Genomic DNA, 14,043 nt, shown 5'->3' on the forward strand with positions numbered 1-14,043 from the left:
TGCAGCTCTTGCTTTAGCTGCAATTTCCTTGTCTTTGTGTTAGTCTGGAACATCTGCACCAGGTTCTGCCATGCAATTGCTGGAGTGTTAGCATCCTATATATGTCCTATTATTGTGTTTATGACACTAATTGAAAGCCAATACATAACTTTCCTTGCACTCTGGTTCCAATCCTTGAATGCCTATATATCTGTTGGAGTAACATTCTCTTCAGACAACTCTGGAGGCTCCTCATTGTCTCCTTCCACATAGTCTCAAAATCCTTCATGCCTATATATCTGTTGGAGTAACATTCTCTTCAGACAACTCTGGAGGCTCCTCATTGTCTCCTTCCACATAGTCTCAAAATCCTTTACCCATCAAAAAATTGGTCATTCTGAACTTTCAGGCATGGAAGTTGTTCTTGTCTAGCTTCTCACTGACAATCTGATTGATTCCATTAGACATGTTTTCCTGCAACCTTAAAAAATATGCAACAAACAATTTTTGTATGCAACTTGTAACACAACAATATCTTTTATGACTACTGCAACGGTACTTCAGCACAACATGTAGGTCGCTAAATCTGATCAAAGTACATGTACATACACCTAATTTTAACAATACATATGCAAACACTGTCTGCACTCCCAAAATGCACTGCTGCACTGCAATAACCAGATTTCGAACGAGAGACAATTCTCAACCAGAACTTCTCGAAATTGCCGAAAATATCGTGCAGGACAGAACGGAGACCAAAATGCGCCCGAAACGCGAATATGGCTGCCAAATAGTAGTACAAAGTACTAAGTACCACACAAATACCTCCAAGCCTGTGAAGACATCTCCTCAATCGGAGATATGTAGCTCTCGGAGCTACCGAAGGGTCTTGTACCTAAACTAAGAAGGGAAAGAGATGATGATGCTCTTACCCGTGTACTGCTTCCTTGCTTACTTGTTCTTGGATGTCTTGCTCTCCTTAGCTCTCACATGAACCGGAGATCTGATACCATAAAGAGAATGTGGGGAACCATCACATGGAGAACCCTCTGTTGAGATATCGAGCTCAACTAGTGCTATGGGCGGACGTTGATGACCCACCTGAGTGATACCTTCCGCACATGTCAATGGCACGGTTGGTGCGATTATGGTTGATATGCCATTAGTGGATGACAGGCTGTGTGACAGCCATTTTGGAGTACTAGAGTCATGGCATAGTTATAGCGCCAGCTCATATAGTCGAGTTCACACTATAGACCGACCACTTTGTATGTTGTTGGAGGAGAGTAATTTCCCTTTATGTATGTACTCTTATCTTTTAGTTATATGGTTGTAGAGAAGAAAATTCAGCCATCCATTTGTCTCTTGTGTCTTGAACTCTCTTGTGTGTGTGTGCTTGCAAGGAACTCAAGCTCTCTCTCTCTCTCTCTCTCTATAACATGCCCATTGGTGGTCCCCCTATCTATAGCATTAGTGAGCACTGGGAGATAGAGGCAGTGTGGATTAATAAGGTGGTTGGTCAAAGATGAGGACATGGAAGATTCCTAATAATTTAAGGCAAGTGATGGGTCGTACCATGGGGGTCAAGCTTGTGCCCACTATGGTTCCCCCCATCTAGAAATGTACGTGGATGATTGTTAGTGATGAGGCTCAACATAGAAAGAACATGTTTATTACATGTAGAGCATGCATATGGATATATTTTATAGGTGGATGACTGTCAGTGTGTTTATTACATATACAAGTGGCATGCATTTGGGCATTGGGCAAAAGGTGGGCGTACGAAGAAGCTTCTTTAGGTGAAAACTCTGACACTCTCAACACTTTTCATTCTGTTTTCTTTGACTCTCTTCTCTCTCTCTCTCTCTCTCTCTCTCTCTCTCTCTCTCTCTCTCTCTCTGGCTCTCTGGTAGCTTTTGTGTTGTACCCTTGGACAAGGTTTTTTGTACCGTGGGTCCATAAAGAATTGGACATGTAGTAGGCTGGACCCAACGTGGGTGTGAGACTTACCAACCCGCTTACCAACAACCCACATTGGTACCAAATATGCCACCGATCTCATAGAAAGGCATGACGAAGTGTTTTGAGCTTGCGGCGGGAAAGCCATCGATGGATCGAAGCATGATCTCAAAGGGTCTCCAAAACCCAGTATTCAATATCTTTAGGCTTATGGATTTGGAAAAAGGCAAAGGCCTCCTGTGCATCGTCCATGGAGATGTCTTGTGGATAGTTTGAATGGTGGCTTCATTGGTGTGCGAGTGCTTGTTCAAGGTAAGAGATATTATGTGATATAGTCGGACAATGTCCAACTGGTTGTACTGATTATTGGGCATATTACAAAGGTGGTAGAAAGTAGACTTCACTGCTCAGCAAGGGTTTTCATAGCTATCATGGCCAAGTGAAGTCAGTGTGCATGGATGGGGAAGTTAAGGCCGGTGGTGTCGTGAGGTCAAGGAAATGATCTTCCTCGGTAAAGAGTGAGGAATTTCGAACATGTGACACCAAGCGGGACGAGATTCTAGGAGTGTACTGTCCATGAATGAGATAGCTTGGTAGGGTGGTGAGGTTATGTTGCTACACGATATATGTGGCTAAGATGGTGTGGAAGATGGGGGTGGAAATAGGGTCCAATAAAAAGATATTGAATTAAAGAAAGTACAAGCCCAAGGTGTGATTGATGAGGGCAAGGGTATCCACAAGAGACCGGCTCATGGTTGGCAAAGTGGCAAGATCCATTTTATGAATTTTTACATGTGCCTCGATGATAAGGGTTTCTTTATGGAGGAGGAGATCTTTGTAGGTAGCATCCCTATTAGCCGCTTTGCTCACTGGTGATTGTACTCCTCTTGGGGCTCAATGAGAGCAGAAGAAAGGGGCCTAGGGGTAGGAGGGGAGAAGGCGAGGAGTACTCAAGGTTAGACTAGACAAGTATTGGGTTTAGATAGATTTGATTGATAACTTAGGTGTAGGCTGAAGGCCTACAATCGATATTAACATATAAATATGTGTATGTGTGTGTGTGTGGTTAACAATGTTTAGAAGTACATGTCTCTATATATGTAATTGATGGTGGGTCATAAAGTTGAAACATGGATATCCACGCAAAATTTTAGCTACATGTCAAAAGTGATAAATGGTCATGTCTATGGCTAGGAAATTGACTTTAGGTGAAAAGGAAAAGGAAATCATAGGTAGAAGTGATAATGAAAAAACCATGTACATGTGAAATTCCAAGTTTTTTACATAATTTCTTTTTACGCATGTAATAAGAAGTTAAAAGACCTTGAATTTCAAAGCTAAGTCTTCAAAAATCGTTTAGCATGCAAATTTAAACATTCAATTAGAGGCAACTGGCCATGTTGGCACATGGTGAGGTAACCCTTGGGCCCCTCTCCATAAACTCTTGATATTAAAATACTATAAATTGTAAATACTAGTACTCAACCCGCGCGTTACTGCGGTATGTAAAAGACATTAAGAAGAAAAACACAGGAATGGAAGCTGGAATACAAAAGGTCAAATCAGGAATGGAACCACGAATACAAAGGGTCAAATGGATGGGATTTTTTTCTCTTATTTTTGTAGAAATCCAGGATTTCTTTTTTCTCTCCATGGTTAATATGTAATATTTATAAAAAAAACTTTTTACACCTCTCTTATTCTCGATCAAAAAAAAAAAAAACTTAAAACCCCTAAAAGTTGCTTCAGGAAATCTTTTCTTTTTAATTTTCAAGGCCAATTCTCGAAATTTGCCATTCATTAAACCTCGGTTTTTCGTCTTCGTCGCAAACACTGGTTCTTCATTCATTCTACAGCAGGAGCGAAAGCTACATATCGGAACGTAACGTGCTACAGCGCGGCGATCGGATCCAGTGTTGTTCATACAAAGAAGCACACCTTTTACATACATAGCATAACGATCCGAAGAAAAATGATCGACCACGTGTGTTTTATTGGCACATTTAATGGAAATAAAACGCAAATGCTGTTATTAGAATTCAGTGGGTTCTACTCACTCTACTCAATCTCTCCCCCTATTCATCACAAAGTGGCAAAATCTGGTAAGCTTTCATGTCACTTTTGATGATGAAACAGATGACCTTCTGCACAGAGATTAACAGAACAGATCACAAGTTTTGACCCTACCCTATGAAAGAAAGCATACATCAAGATGATTGAGCCCCAACTATGTGTAGATCATGTCAGCTAAATGAGTGATTGTGAGCCTTCCAAGTTTTGTATGTACTAAAAGACTAAAGACATAACCTCTTTCTCCATGACTGTATTGGCTTGATTGCTTAGGGTCTATCCGCGCACAGGAGAAAGCCTGCACCTGCAAGTTCTTTGTGGTTGCAAGCTCAACCCTTGCTTCTTAAAGGTTGAACTTGCAACTAATTGCACTCGTGCGCGAGTAGGCCCTTGGTTAGCCATCGGGGAGACCGGGACGACTCGCTACCTTACTACCCTAGATAGCACATCAGTTCAAGGAGCTTACATGTAAACTCTCAGATGTTATGTTTTGAACTCATGTGCTATCTTACAGATTTTTAAAACTCAAGTCTTAGTTCATCAAAGCTGGTTCGGCTTCGATAAAATCCTTCCATTTCTCGCATGCGGTGCTCGGCAACATAGGATCCAGGCCATGGTACAATTGCCAGACCTGATGCTGCAGAAACCTTACATACTCTAGAGTTTGTCCTAGCATGGACACAGTGTCAAGCCTCTCTCCATTGGGCACAAGGCTTTGCAGGATGCGGATGCGGTCGCTGAATTTCTCCCGACGGCTGCGTGCAGCGACGCTCTGCGGATCCATGGCCGTCCCATGCCTCCTACGAACCTTATTTGGAGGAGGCTTCAGCATTATTTCTTCATCAAGGCAGGCAGCTCCATCTTCTGTAGCCATGTAGTACTGAAGGCCAGCTAGCTGCCCACCTTTTTGAGCCTTGTAAAGCATAGCACTCAAGTCCTGTGTTGCACAAGAGTGGCTCATCTCCTGTTCTTTCGGCATGATTAACCCCATGTAATCTGGCTGACAATGCCATGCATTTGTGCCTGAGATAACACTAGTTGTTGAGGATGACACTATGCCTGGCAGTTGGAAAATGGAAAAGGGCCTCTTCTTGCCTCCTTTTTGAGCCTTGTAAAGCATAGCACTCAAGTCCTGTGTTGCACAAGAGTGGCTCATCTCCTGTTCTTTCGGCATGATTAACCCCATGTAATCTGGCTGACAATGCCATGCATTTGTGCCTGAGATAACACTAGTTGTTGAGGATGACACTATGCCTGGCAGTTGGAAAATGGAAAAGGGCCTCTTCTTGCCTCCCAAATTCTCCATCAAAGGTTTTGAGCAATTCGTCTCCACTTTGATTGGCAAAACAGATGAAGTGTACATACCTCCATTAAGGCTTGTTTCAGAAGGATTGATTGTTGGCAATATGGAGACATCTGCTGCATTCAATCCATGTGAGCCCTTCAGCTCACTTATATTGCAGGAAAGCTGCTTCCCCACATTAGTATGCAGGCCTCCACCAAACATGGCTATGGAGGAAGTGACGACAGGTCCAGGTCCAGGTCCACTAGTCTCTTGTGCTTCCCACAGCATGTGTCTGCCATTTTCCATCACCCCAAAAGCTCTATTTGCAGAGGTAACACATGGCTGAAGAGACCCACTTGCCTTTGGCTTCTCATCTGGAGCTTCTCTGCTTGAATTAACAAGATAATGCAGCTCATCCATGAGGAATTGTGACCCAACATTGCAGTTCTCAACATCACTCTCAGGCCCTGTTGATGATGGCAGTCCATGAAATGTCTGAGGCAAAACATTGAAAATTGACGCTAAGCTCTCTGGGTCATGCAGCATTCGATCTGGGTTGCGGTAAATCACAGAATTAGTCCATAATCCAGCCAAAGAATCTGCAAAGTTATCATTATCCTCCCCATATAAAGTTGCCATGCTTGAAGTACTGGCAGCTGCAAGAGATGCATGATTGCTCCCAACTTTAGGCCCTGAGCAGATGAATTTAGCTTGCTCTCCACTAGCTGGGGGCTTCATGGGGGTGTTCATATGACCATTGTTAATAAAATCCCCAAATTTGGCAGCCATACCATCTACTTCTAGATGGAAATTTGGCGGCAGGCCCAGGTGATTGGGCACAATTTTCGCAGATTTGGAACTATTGGCAGAGCTCTCCGGTGAGGAAATTTCACTAGTTTTGGAGCTATTGGGACTGAATGATGGAAAGTAAGAGTCATAGAAATGAGAAGGGCCGCTCACCAGGCCTGGCATGGGCAGAAGATCAACATCTGCTGCAGTAATCTCTCCATCTATGTCTACTACAGTAGCATTATATGCATCAGCAGTAAAATCATGCGTGGACCATGGCATTGCAATACTGTCATAGTGGACATCATCATAATCATGATTATTTAGCTGACCAAGCCAATTATCACCATCATAATCATGTGGTTTAGTCCAAGAGAACTCTTCACTTAGCTGCCTGAAGCTGCCAGCAGATCTGCATTTTGGGTCTGGTAGGAGGGCTTGCAGTCGTCTGGAGGAAGTGGAGTGCAGGTCCTGTTTCTCGACGGAAGGTCCACTTAGTTGACAAGTTTTTAATCCAAGAACAGACCCATGCTTAATGACAGGAGGAGGAGAAGGAGAAGCTGATAATAGTGGATTAGAGGCATTCATCAAGGGGATGGTCCATTGGGTTGAAGAGGTAATCACCATGGTGATATAGAGTACAAGTGAAGGTAGAGCAAGCTAGGAGGGTATATTAAAAGGGTGAAAGGTGAACAAAGGCATTGGGGAGAGCAAAGGTTGAAGTCCAATAATAAGCTGGGAACGAGCTACGAGAGAGAGAGAGAGAGAGAGAGAGAGAGAGAGGGAGGGAAGAGATTGCTTGGGAAGATCAATGGGGTTGTCAGGAGATGAAGAAAAAGTACTGAGAGACTGCGTTGGAAGCTTCAAAGTGCAGGAAAATCCACACTGCAGTATCGAAGTTCTATGCAAAGAAGGCGAAGAATCCACCAAGGAGAGTGCAGGCGGACTTAAATACAAGCCAGGCAAGGGATGAAATAATTTGAATAAATTATTATTATTGTGGTCACCTCATCAAGGTAGAAGGGAGAGCATGAATCTACAAAGCTAGCAGAAAATAACTGCAAGTATTTCGTAAACTACCAACAACCTCATGGGGAAGGAACGGACAAATTCTATTATAAACGTGTTCAGGAATATTCCAGCTTTTAGTGGTAATATGATCATATTATATGTATATATATATATATATATATATATATAGGGTCAAGCTGCAGTAGTAAATGTCTAAGTTATAAAAATAAGAAAACGCAGCGAGTTCGTAGGCTGCCGCAGGCAACGTTTCTTCGTGAAAAAATTATCACCAATTTCCAAATTTAGCGGTATATACCCACAAGACACACGTTTACTAACCTCAATTTAAGCAACATGCATGAACGAGGCTGAGATTCCCCGCCCCCCCCTTCTAAATTTAGCCCCTCTTGTAGGGGATCCAAAGCCCATCAACCCCATCGCATCTCCTAATAATCCACACTATAATTTGATCAGTAATACTAGACTCCATATAATATAATATAATATGGGTGCCCAATTTCAATTTTCTTGTACATTAATTAATTAGTTTGGGAGGGAGATCCTTAGCGTACTTAAAAGTTAATGGATCTTATGTAAAAGTTAATTTTCTTATACATGAAGATGATGTGCGCGTGCTGGAGTTGGAGGCTTCTGGATCGTTCGAGCTCTAGAGGCTTCTGGGAAAATAGCCATGCTAAACAACAGCATGGGTTTGGGCTATGGCCCATTGAGAGAGAGAGCATGATGCGAAGGGGGATGTAGTAGTGAGGGAGGCAGGGAGGCCAGCGTGAAGCGAAGCCAGAGGGGAGAGAGAGCATGATGCGAAGGGGGATGTAGTAGTGAGGGAGGCAGGGAGGCCAGCATGAAGCGAAGCCAGAGGGGAGGCTGTGTCGCTGCACAAGGCAGGCCAAGGAGAGACGGAGGGGGAGGTGGCCATGAGGGGGGCAGAAGAAAAGACAGAGGGGGAGGCTAGCGTGGATTGAAGCGAGAGGGGAGGCTGCGATGAGCGACAGAGGGAGGTAGTCGAAGGAGCTTTAGATTTCACCCTTAGGATATTCATTAATTAGTGCCCGCTTTACGGGCATTAATTAATAAATATGGGGTTTAGCTTGAATATGGGTATAGAAGTATACATTAGTAGTATAACTATGATTTGATCAATAATACTAGACTCTATAATACTATAGTAGTAGTTAATACTATAACTTGATCAATACTACTAGCCTCTATCACGCACATTTTTCATTAGTTATTTTTTAAGCATTTGATTTATTTATGTAACCTTATAACCTTACAATAGTAAAGGTTGCTATGCTTTAGTTGTCCTAACGCTTGCTTAGTTAACGTCAATTATGCTTGACCACTTCCTTTTCTTCATGTGCTTCGCATGCCTTTGTTATCATTTACTAAGGATGTTTCTAAGCTCTATTGTGTCCATGCTATTGAATTCACACGCTTTGCATGTGAGTGAATGAGTAGGGTAATATCCTTTCTATATTTGTTTAGCTTGTCATGTTTATATAATTCACAAGTTCTGCTCTCCTTGTTTATCTTGTGCCTTTTTCATTTTTTGGGTTTCAAATATGTGCTCTAAGAGATGTCCTCTGGTCAAAATATAACAAATGCAATGTGGAGGTTGGTTTTGCTTCTCCCTCTCGGTCTCTGTTGTGTCAGTTTGCTAAATCAATTCTTTACAATGGACTATTCAAAGTCCTAAAATGTGTAATTGTGCATGATTATCCAATGATAATCACGCCTCTATATGACCTTTCCTCATCTTCACAACTTGCAGGTAGTTAAAAAGAAAGCTCTCGCTCCTCCGGTTCTCTCTTTCTCCACTATCGCATGTTTTTAAATCTCTACTCAACAGACATTGTCATGATGTTTTTTTGGTTGTTTTGGGTGTACACATCGGAGGTTCTTTTGATGCAATTGCCAAAAACAATGGCAAAAATGTTCAATTTGATCTATCTATTGTAAGACACCTCCTGTAGCCTTCCTTCTTTCGAGGTAGGGAGGGATCTCACTGGTAAGTAACACCCCAAGCTTTCAAATCACTGCCACAGTGGAGGACAACCCAACTCTTCCTACTTACCTAGGGGGATGTTCTGAGTACAAGACGCTTCACCTCTGCCACCACTAGTTCTACCACCACAACCACCATAGGCAAAAATCAACCAAGTGTTGATTGAAGAGCCATCAGAAGATGTTGATGTGGTACGTGAAGTAGAACTTAGCGGAGAGTACTATGAGGAAACTGCGGAGGTCACACCTGAATTCTACGTTCTACAGAATAACATGCCAGTACCTGTGTTTCAAACCACGGTATAGTGGAAGGGCAAGGACATGAACTTGAACATAAGGAGAGGACCGCTACAATGTTTTGGCTGCTGCGAAGGGCCGCATAGAATTGCTAAGTGCCCAAATAAGAATATTTTTCATATGCACCAACCCCAACAAGTGACTACTATGCCCAATGACATGCCAGTACTCACTTGTCCTAAATGTGGTATTGATCATTTGATCAAGGATTTTCCATATCGCGCAAGTGGTTCGATTTCTACTGCCAATCAGACCACCATCCGAACCATTAGTGTACAGCCGAGAAATATCACACCACTCAATGTCTTGAAACATGAGCCCAAGCTCAATTAGAAGACAAGGGAAAAAACCAAGTAGATGCGACTATTTCTAGAACTGGCTGCAGGAGAAGAGTGAAAAAAGTGGGTAAGGGTGACACAAGGGTCACAATCCAAGATGGATCCGAAGAAGATACGATCGACATCGGATCCACCCAATCAAGAGAAGAGGGGGATCAATTAGTATCCACAGGCTAATGGTCAAACAGAGAGTACAAACAAAAGTTTATGTACTATCTTGACAAAAACCTTGGAAGCACTCATAAGCTGACAGCAACCCTATGGACGTATTGAACATCATATAAGGTAGTGATGGGATACACTCCCTTTCGTCTAGCTTATGGTGTTGAGGCAGTAATGCCTATGGAATACCTAGTCCTGACCTTAAGGATTGCAGTACAAGTCTGACGGATAATGCATTAGCTAAAACGCTAATTGACTTAGAGAAGATTGATGAGACCGAGCTAATAGCATCACATGGACTCATGGTTGAGAAACTACGTAGGAAATATTGGTTTGACAAAAATATGAAATAAAAAGAACTGGAAACGGGGGACCTTGTCCTCATGTATGGTGTAGGAAGCACCAGGAAAAAGAAACTCAAATACAGTCCTAGGACCATTCCGAGTGTCTGAGATCACACCTCAAGGGTCAGTTTGAATTGAGACGATTGACGGCATACAGATGGAGGGTTACGTCAATGGAAGCAAACTCAAAAAATATTTTGGACCAATGACCCAAGGGATGCTCTTGCAAAAGAACATCTCTTAAAACAACAAAAACAGCTCACAAAGGAAAAAATCCAGCAAGCTCAAGAAGAGGCTAAGGCAAGGGAGGCCAAATCTAAACAATTACTCCAAAAGAGATTGTGTTGGCAAGGTCCCTGCATGGGTTGGGAGTTGATGTTGTATGCTTTTACTACTTCTCCTTTTGTTACTTGAATTTCTTGTGGTGTTGGCCACTGAGTGGGGTTTGGGTACCCATATTGCCGTATTGCCTTGGTAGTATCCTTGTGCTCGCAGTAAGTCTTTTCGAACCCATTGCTTATGGAACCCTTGGGGGCTATTAGTGTGCTTGGAGTCCTGCCAATCTGTTTGTGTAAGCCAGGTCTAACTTTTGATTTCTTTGTGGATTTTTCTTGTTGTCTCCATATTGTTCATCTTCTCCTTCTTGTGGGGTTGGTTTTTAAGTTGAGTCTTGGGCACCCACTTCTGTGTACCCTAAGATTTTGGGTATTGTTTGTATGAGTTTCGTGTGACTGATGCTTGTTCTGTTTTATGAGGTGATGCTACTGTATTCGGTGTCATTTTTTCATTAATCATGATCTATTTCCCTCTCTTTGTCAGGCTCCATAAGGGTATGGACATGACCTTGTCGCCCTTGTTCAACAACAATGTCCTCTCTTCCCATTGGATATTGCATTTGTTGGCGCAGATCTAGGATTTCCTCTTCCATGGAACCTATAGGCATGGCAAACCCCTTCCCAACCAAGGAATTATTTTTGATGGAAATGTTAACACTTAAAAATCCCTCAGCTCTCATAGTTATTAAGTGTACATTGCGTACATGCGCATCAGTGGGTTCAAGGCGTGGTCTATCTAATGCTACCCAGGTTTCATACGAGATCAAGTTATGACTTGATCCTGTATCTATTAGTACAATGCTCGTACTTTTTTTAAGCATGGTATTACCTCATTGTTTCCCTTTCTAATCCTCTTACTAAATCATAAAAATACATTGTCCCTGATTTTCGTGCTATAATCGTCTGTCATCTATCGAGGTGGGAGCTTGGTCCATTTCCTTTTTGTTTTCTTTTTCCTTTTTTATTTTTTGATCTTCATGTCAATATCTTCTCGACAATACTTGTTGTACATAAATAACAACCGAATCATAATTATTCTAAAATTTCTTCACGGGATCCTCACTTGCATGAAGCACAATCTTTAACAATGGAAGAAAAAATGGAAAACCAATAAAATAACAATTGGCACCTTCACTAAGGTTTTATGAGATTATCACCCTATAGTTTCACAGAATCTCAGGTTCGCGAAACTGCAGTTTCACGAAACTGCAAGTTCATGAAACTGTAGGTTCACGAAACCTCACTTCACGTAACCCTAACTTCATGAAACCTCACAAGTTCACGGAGCCTCACCGTTTCACGGAGCCTCACTGTTTCATGGAACTTCACCAGTTCACGAAACCTAACTTCACGAAAGCGTATTTCACGGAACCTCACCAGTTCACGGAACCTCACAGTTTCACGGAACCTCACAGGTTCACGAAACCTAACTTCACAAAACCATATTTCACGGAACCTCACCGGTTCACGAAACCGCATTTCACGGAACCTCACTGGTTCACGAAACCTCACTTCAGAAAACCTGACTTCACGAAACCCACTTCACGTAACTATAACTTCATGGAGCCTAACTTCACGACTTGTAGGTTCATGAAACCACTTAGACCCTGCACCTTCATGCCACATCTTTCACTTGTCCATTAACACACCCTGTGATTACTCCTACACTAACACACTTCTTATTTCAACTAACCGGTTACCCATTAACAAAAAAAAGAGAAAAAAAAAGGAAAATGGTACCTAGCCCACATCAAATGGAAGATTGATGTGCTGATCATGTATAGATGTCGACCTCGGAGTCAGAAGCTATCGAAACCTGTGAGGTCCCTGTTCCCACCGAGCAACGGATTCGGGGTACTAGCAGCGGAAGTAGCACTTCTCGCGCGGGACAGGGGTCCCACACTCGGGGCCTCGCCCACGGATATCCGGACAAGAGACTAATCCGTCGGTTTGTCCAAAACCGAAACCGGAAAAACTTCCTTTACCCGGAAAGCACGGGCGATTCCACCAGGATAACTCTTTACTCTAACGTAGTCAAGATCATTATTGATCAAACTGATCTGACTGCACCTTTAAATCAAGGAAGAACTTGCACTTGGATCATTGGAATCAACGCTTTTTTCCCCATCAAGAGGCACAGCCGTTGATTCCTATCCATAGAACAATTTCTATCCGGGATTTACTTCATCTATTGTAATAATAGAAATTAAATCTCGATTTACGGATCCATCAGTCCAGCCTAACCCCATCCGATCCCATGGGTTAGCCAACCGCCCAACCACTGTAGTGATGGGATCCAATTTGGAATTTGGTTAGGTTTTGTCCTGGGTACCAAGGAAAAGAGTTCCAAGGCCCCCTAGCCGGAAGTTCATGCAAACATAAAACTAGTCATACCACTTACACACCCAATATGAAATTGCCTTTTTCTTAGCATCAACTAGCTTTAAAACAATCCTTTAATAAAACCATTATGTCACTGATGACAATCCTCAAAGTCTCTGGTTGAATCCTTATTTCCAGTCATTCTTTCATCGGTATACTTATGGCATCATTGGCAACCAGAACGCTCACCACCTGTTCTCTCAGGGGCCTTTTCCATGGTTCCTAGCTCATAGTAACCGGCAATATATTCATATAATAGAATGGAATCTCCGTGGAAGATCAGCAAGATCAACCCACAGATCCATATAAAAGAGCCATGGACTCATCTGTTGAGGACCAGCAAGGTCAATCAACCAGATCCATGCCCGGTTTCAGAAAACAACTCTTACTCCTTATTCCAATATCTTCCACGACGCACGTGTGGGTATCTTCGGCGACCCAGAGCCCGAGCACCGTATGGTCAGCACCCTCTAGGATCCTTCGCAGGTGACCTAGCGCTTCACTCATAGGCCGCTTCCTTGGTCCCTCATCCACCGTACCGGAAGCTCACCATTTAAATCGAGCCGAGGCTGGTCAAGACCTCGATCGACCTTGCTACGCGAGACGTCCTCCATTGACTCTCCGTCAGCAGTTGCAACTTTATCAGTTCAGTCTTCATGACCTTAATCCTCAAGACGGTCAAAATGCTTCTCCAGCATTCTTGACATAAAACAGTCATTTACAAACAGTCACAAATACAGTTTCTATAACGAACTCTTGTCTTTCCATATTATCCACTCTCGGACCACATTACTTATTCCACATTCCATTCAGTGTGTACTCGTTCTCATCCATTCACTCATATAGACTACATTATCTCACATACATCTTCATATTCATTATTCTACATACATATCCATGTTCGTACATCCACATCATACATCCAATTTCACATTCATACATACGCATCTACATTCATACATCCATACCTCCATTTCCACATCCACACATCCACATTCATATTCATACATCCACATTCACATGCATACATCCATTTTCACATCCTCATTCATACATCCACATTCACA

The 14,043-nt window shown here is 42.6% G+C and overlaps 2 protein-coding genes across 2 annotated transcripts in view; both read right to left on the reverse strand.

Moving 5' to 3' along the window:
- Positions 1–3,972: 3,972 nt before the first annotated feature.
- Positions 3,973–6,975, reverse strand: LOC147639297 (uncharacterized). The gene has a single exon (XM_086783147.1). It carries the CDS (start codon positions 6,707–6,709, stop codon positions 4,541–4,543), a length of 2,169 nt encoding a protein of 722 aa, XP_086639273.1. The 5' UTR covers positions 6,710–6,975; the 3' UTR covers positions 3,973–4,540.
- Positions 6,976–11,770: 4,795 nt separating this feature from the next.
- LOC147639298 (pentatricopeptide repeat-containing protein At1g06140, mitochondrial-like) overlaps positions 11,771–14,043 on the reverse strand; it is a 47,324-nt gene continuing 45,051 nt past the window's right edge. The window contains exons 5-6 of the mRNA XM_086793868.1: positions 11,888–12,116; positions 11,771–11,800 (exon numbers count right to left, since the gene is read on the reverse strand). Coding sequence (XP_086649994.1) covers positions 11,771–11,800; positions 11,888–12,116 — 259 coding nt within the window. The remainder of the gene's footprint in view (positions 11,801–11,887; positions 12,117–14,043) is intronic.

Source organism: Cibotium barometz, chromosome 4 (genome assembly GCF_041138505.1).
Source record: "Cibotium barometz isolate CiBa-2024 chromosome 4, ASM4113850v1, whole genome shotgun sequence".
Taxonomy (NCBI): domain Eukaryota; kingdom Viridiplantae; phylum Streptophyta; class Polypodiopsida; order Cyatheales; family Cibotiaceae; genus Cibotium; species Cibotium barometz.

Bases quoted from the DNA above. Each gene is read 5' to 3' on its own strand.
- LOC147639297 (XM_086783147.1), bottom strand. From the start codon at position 6,709: ATGGTGATTACCTCTTCAACCCAATGGACCATCCCCTTGATGAATGCC.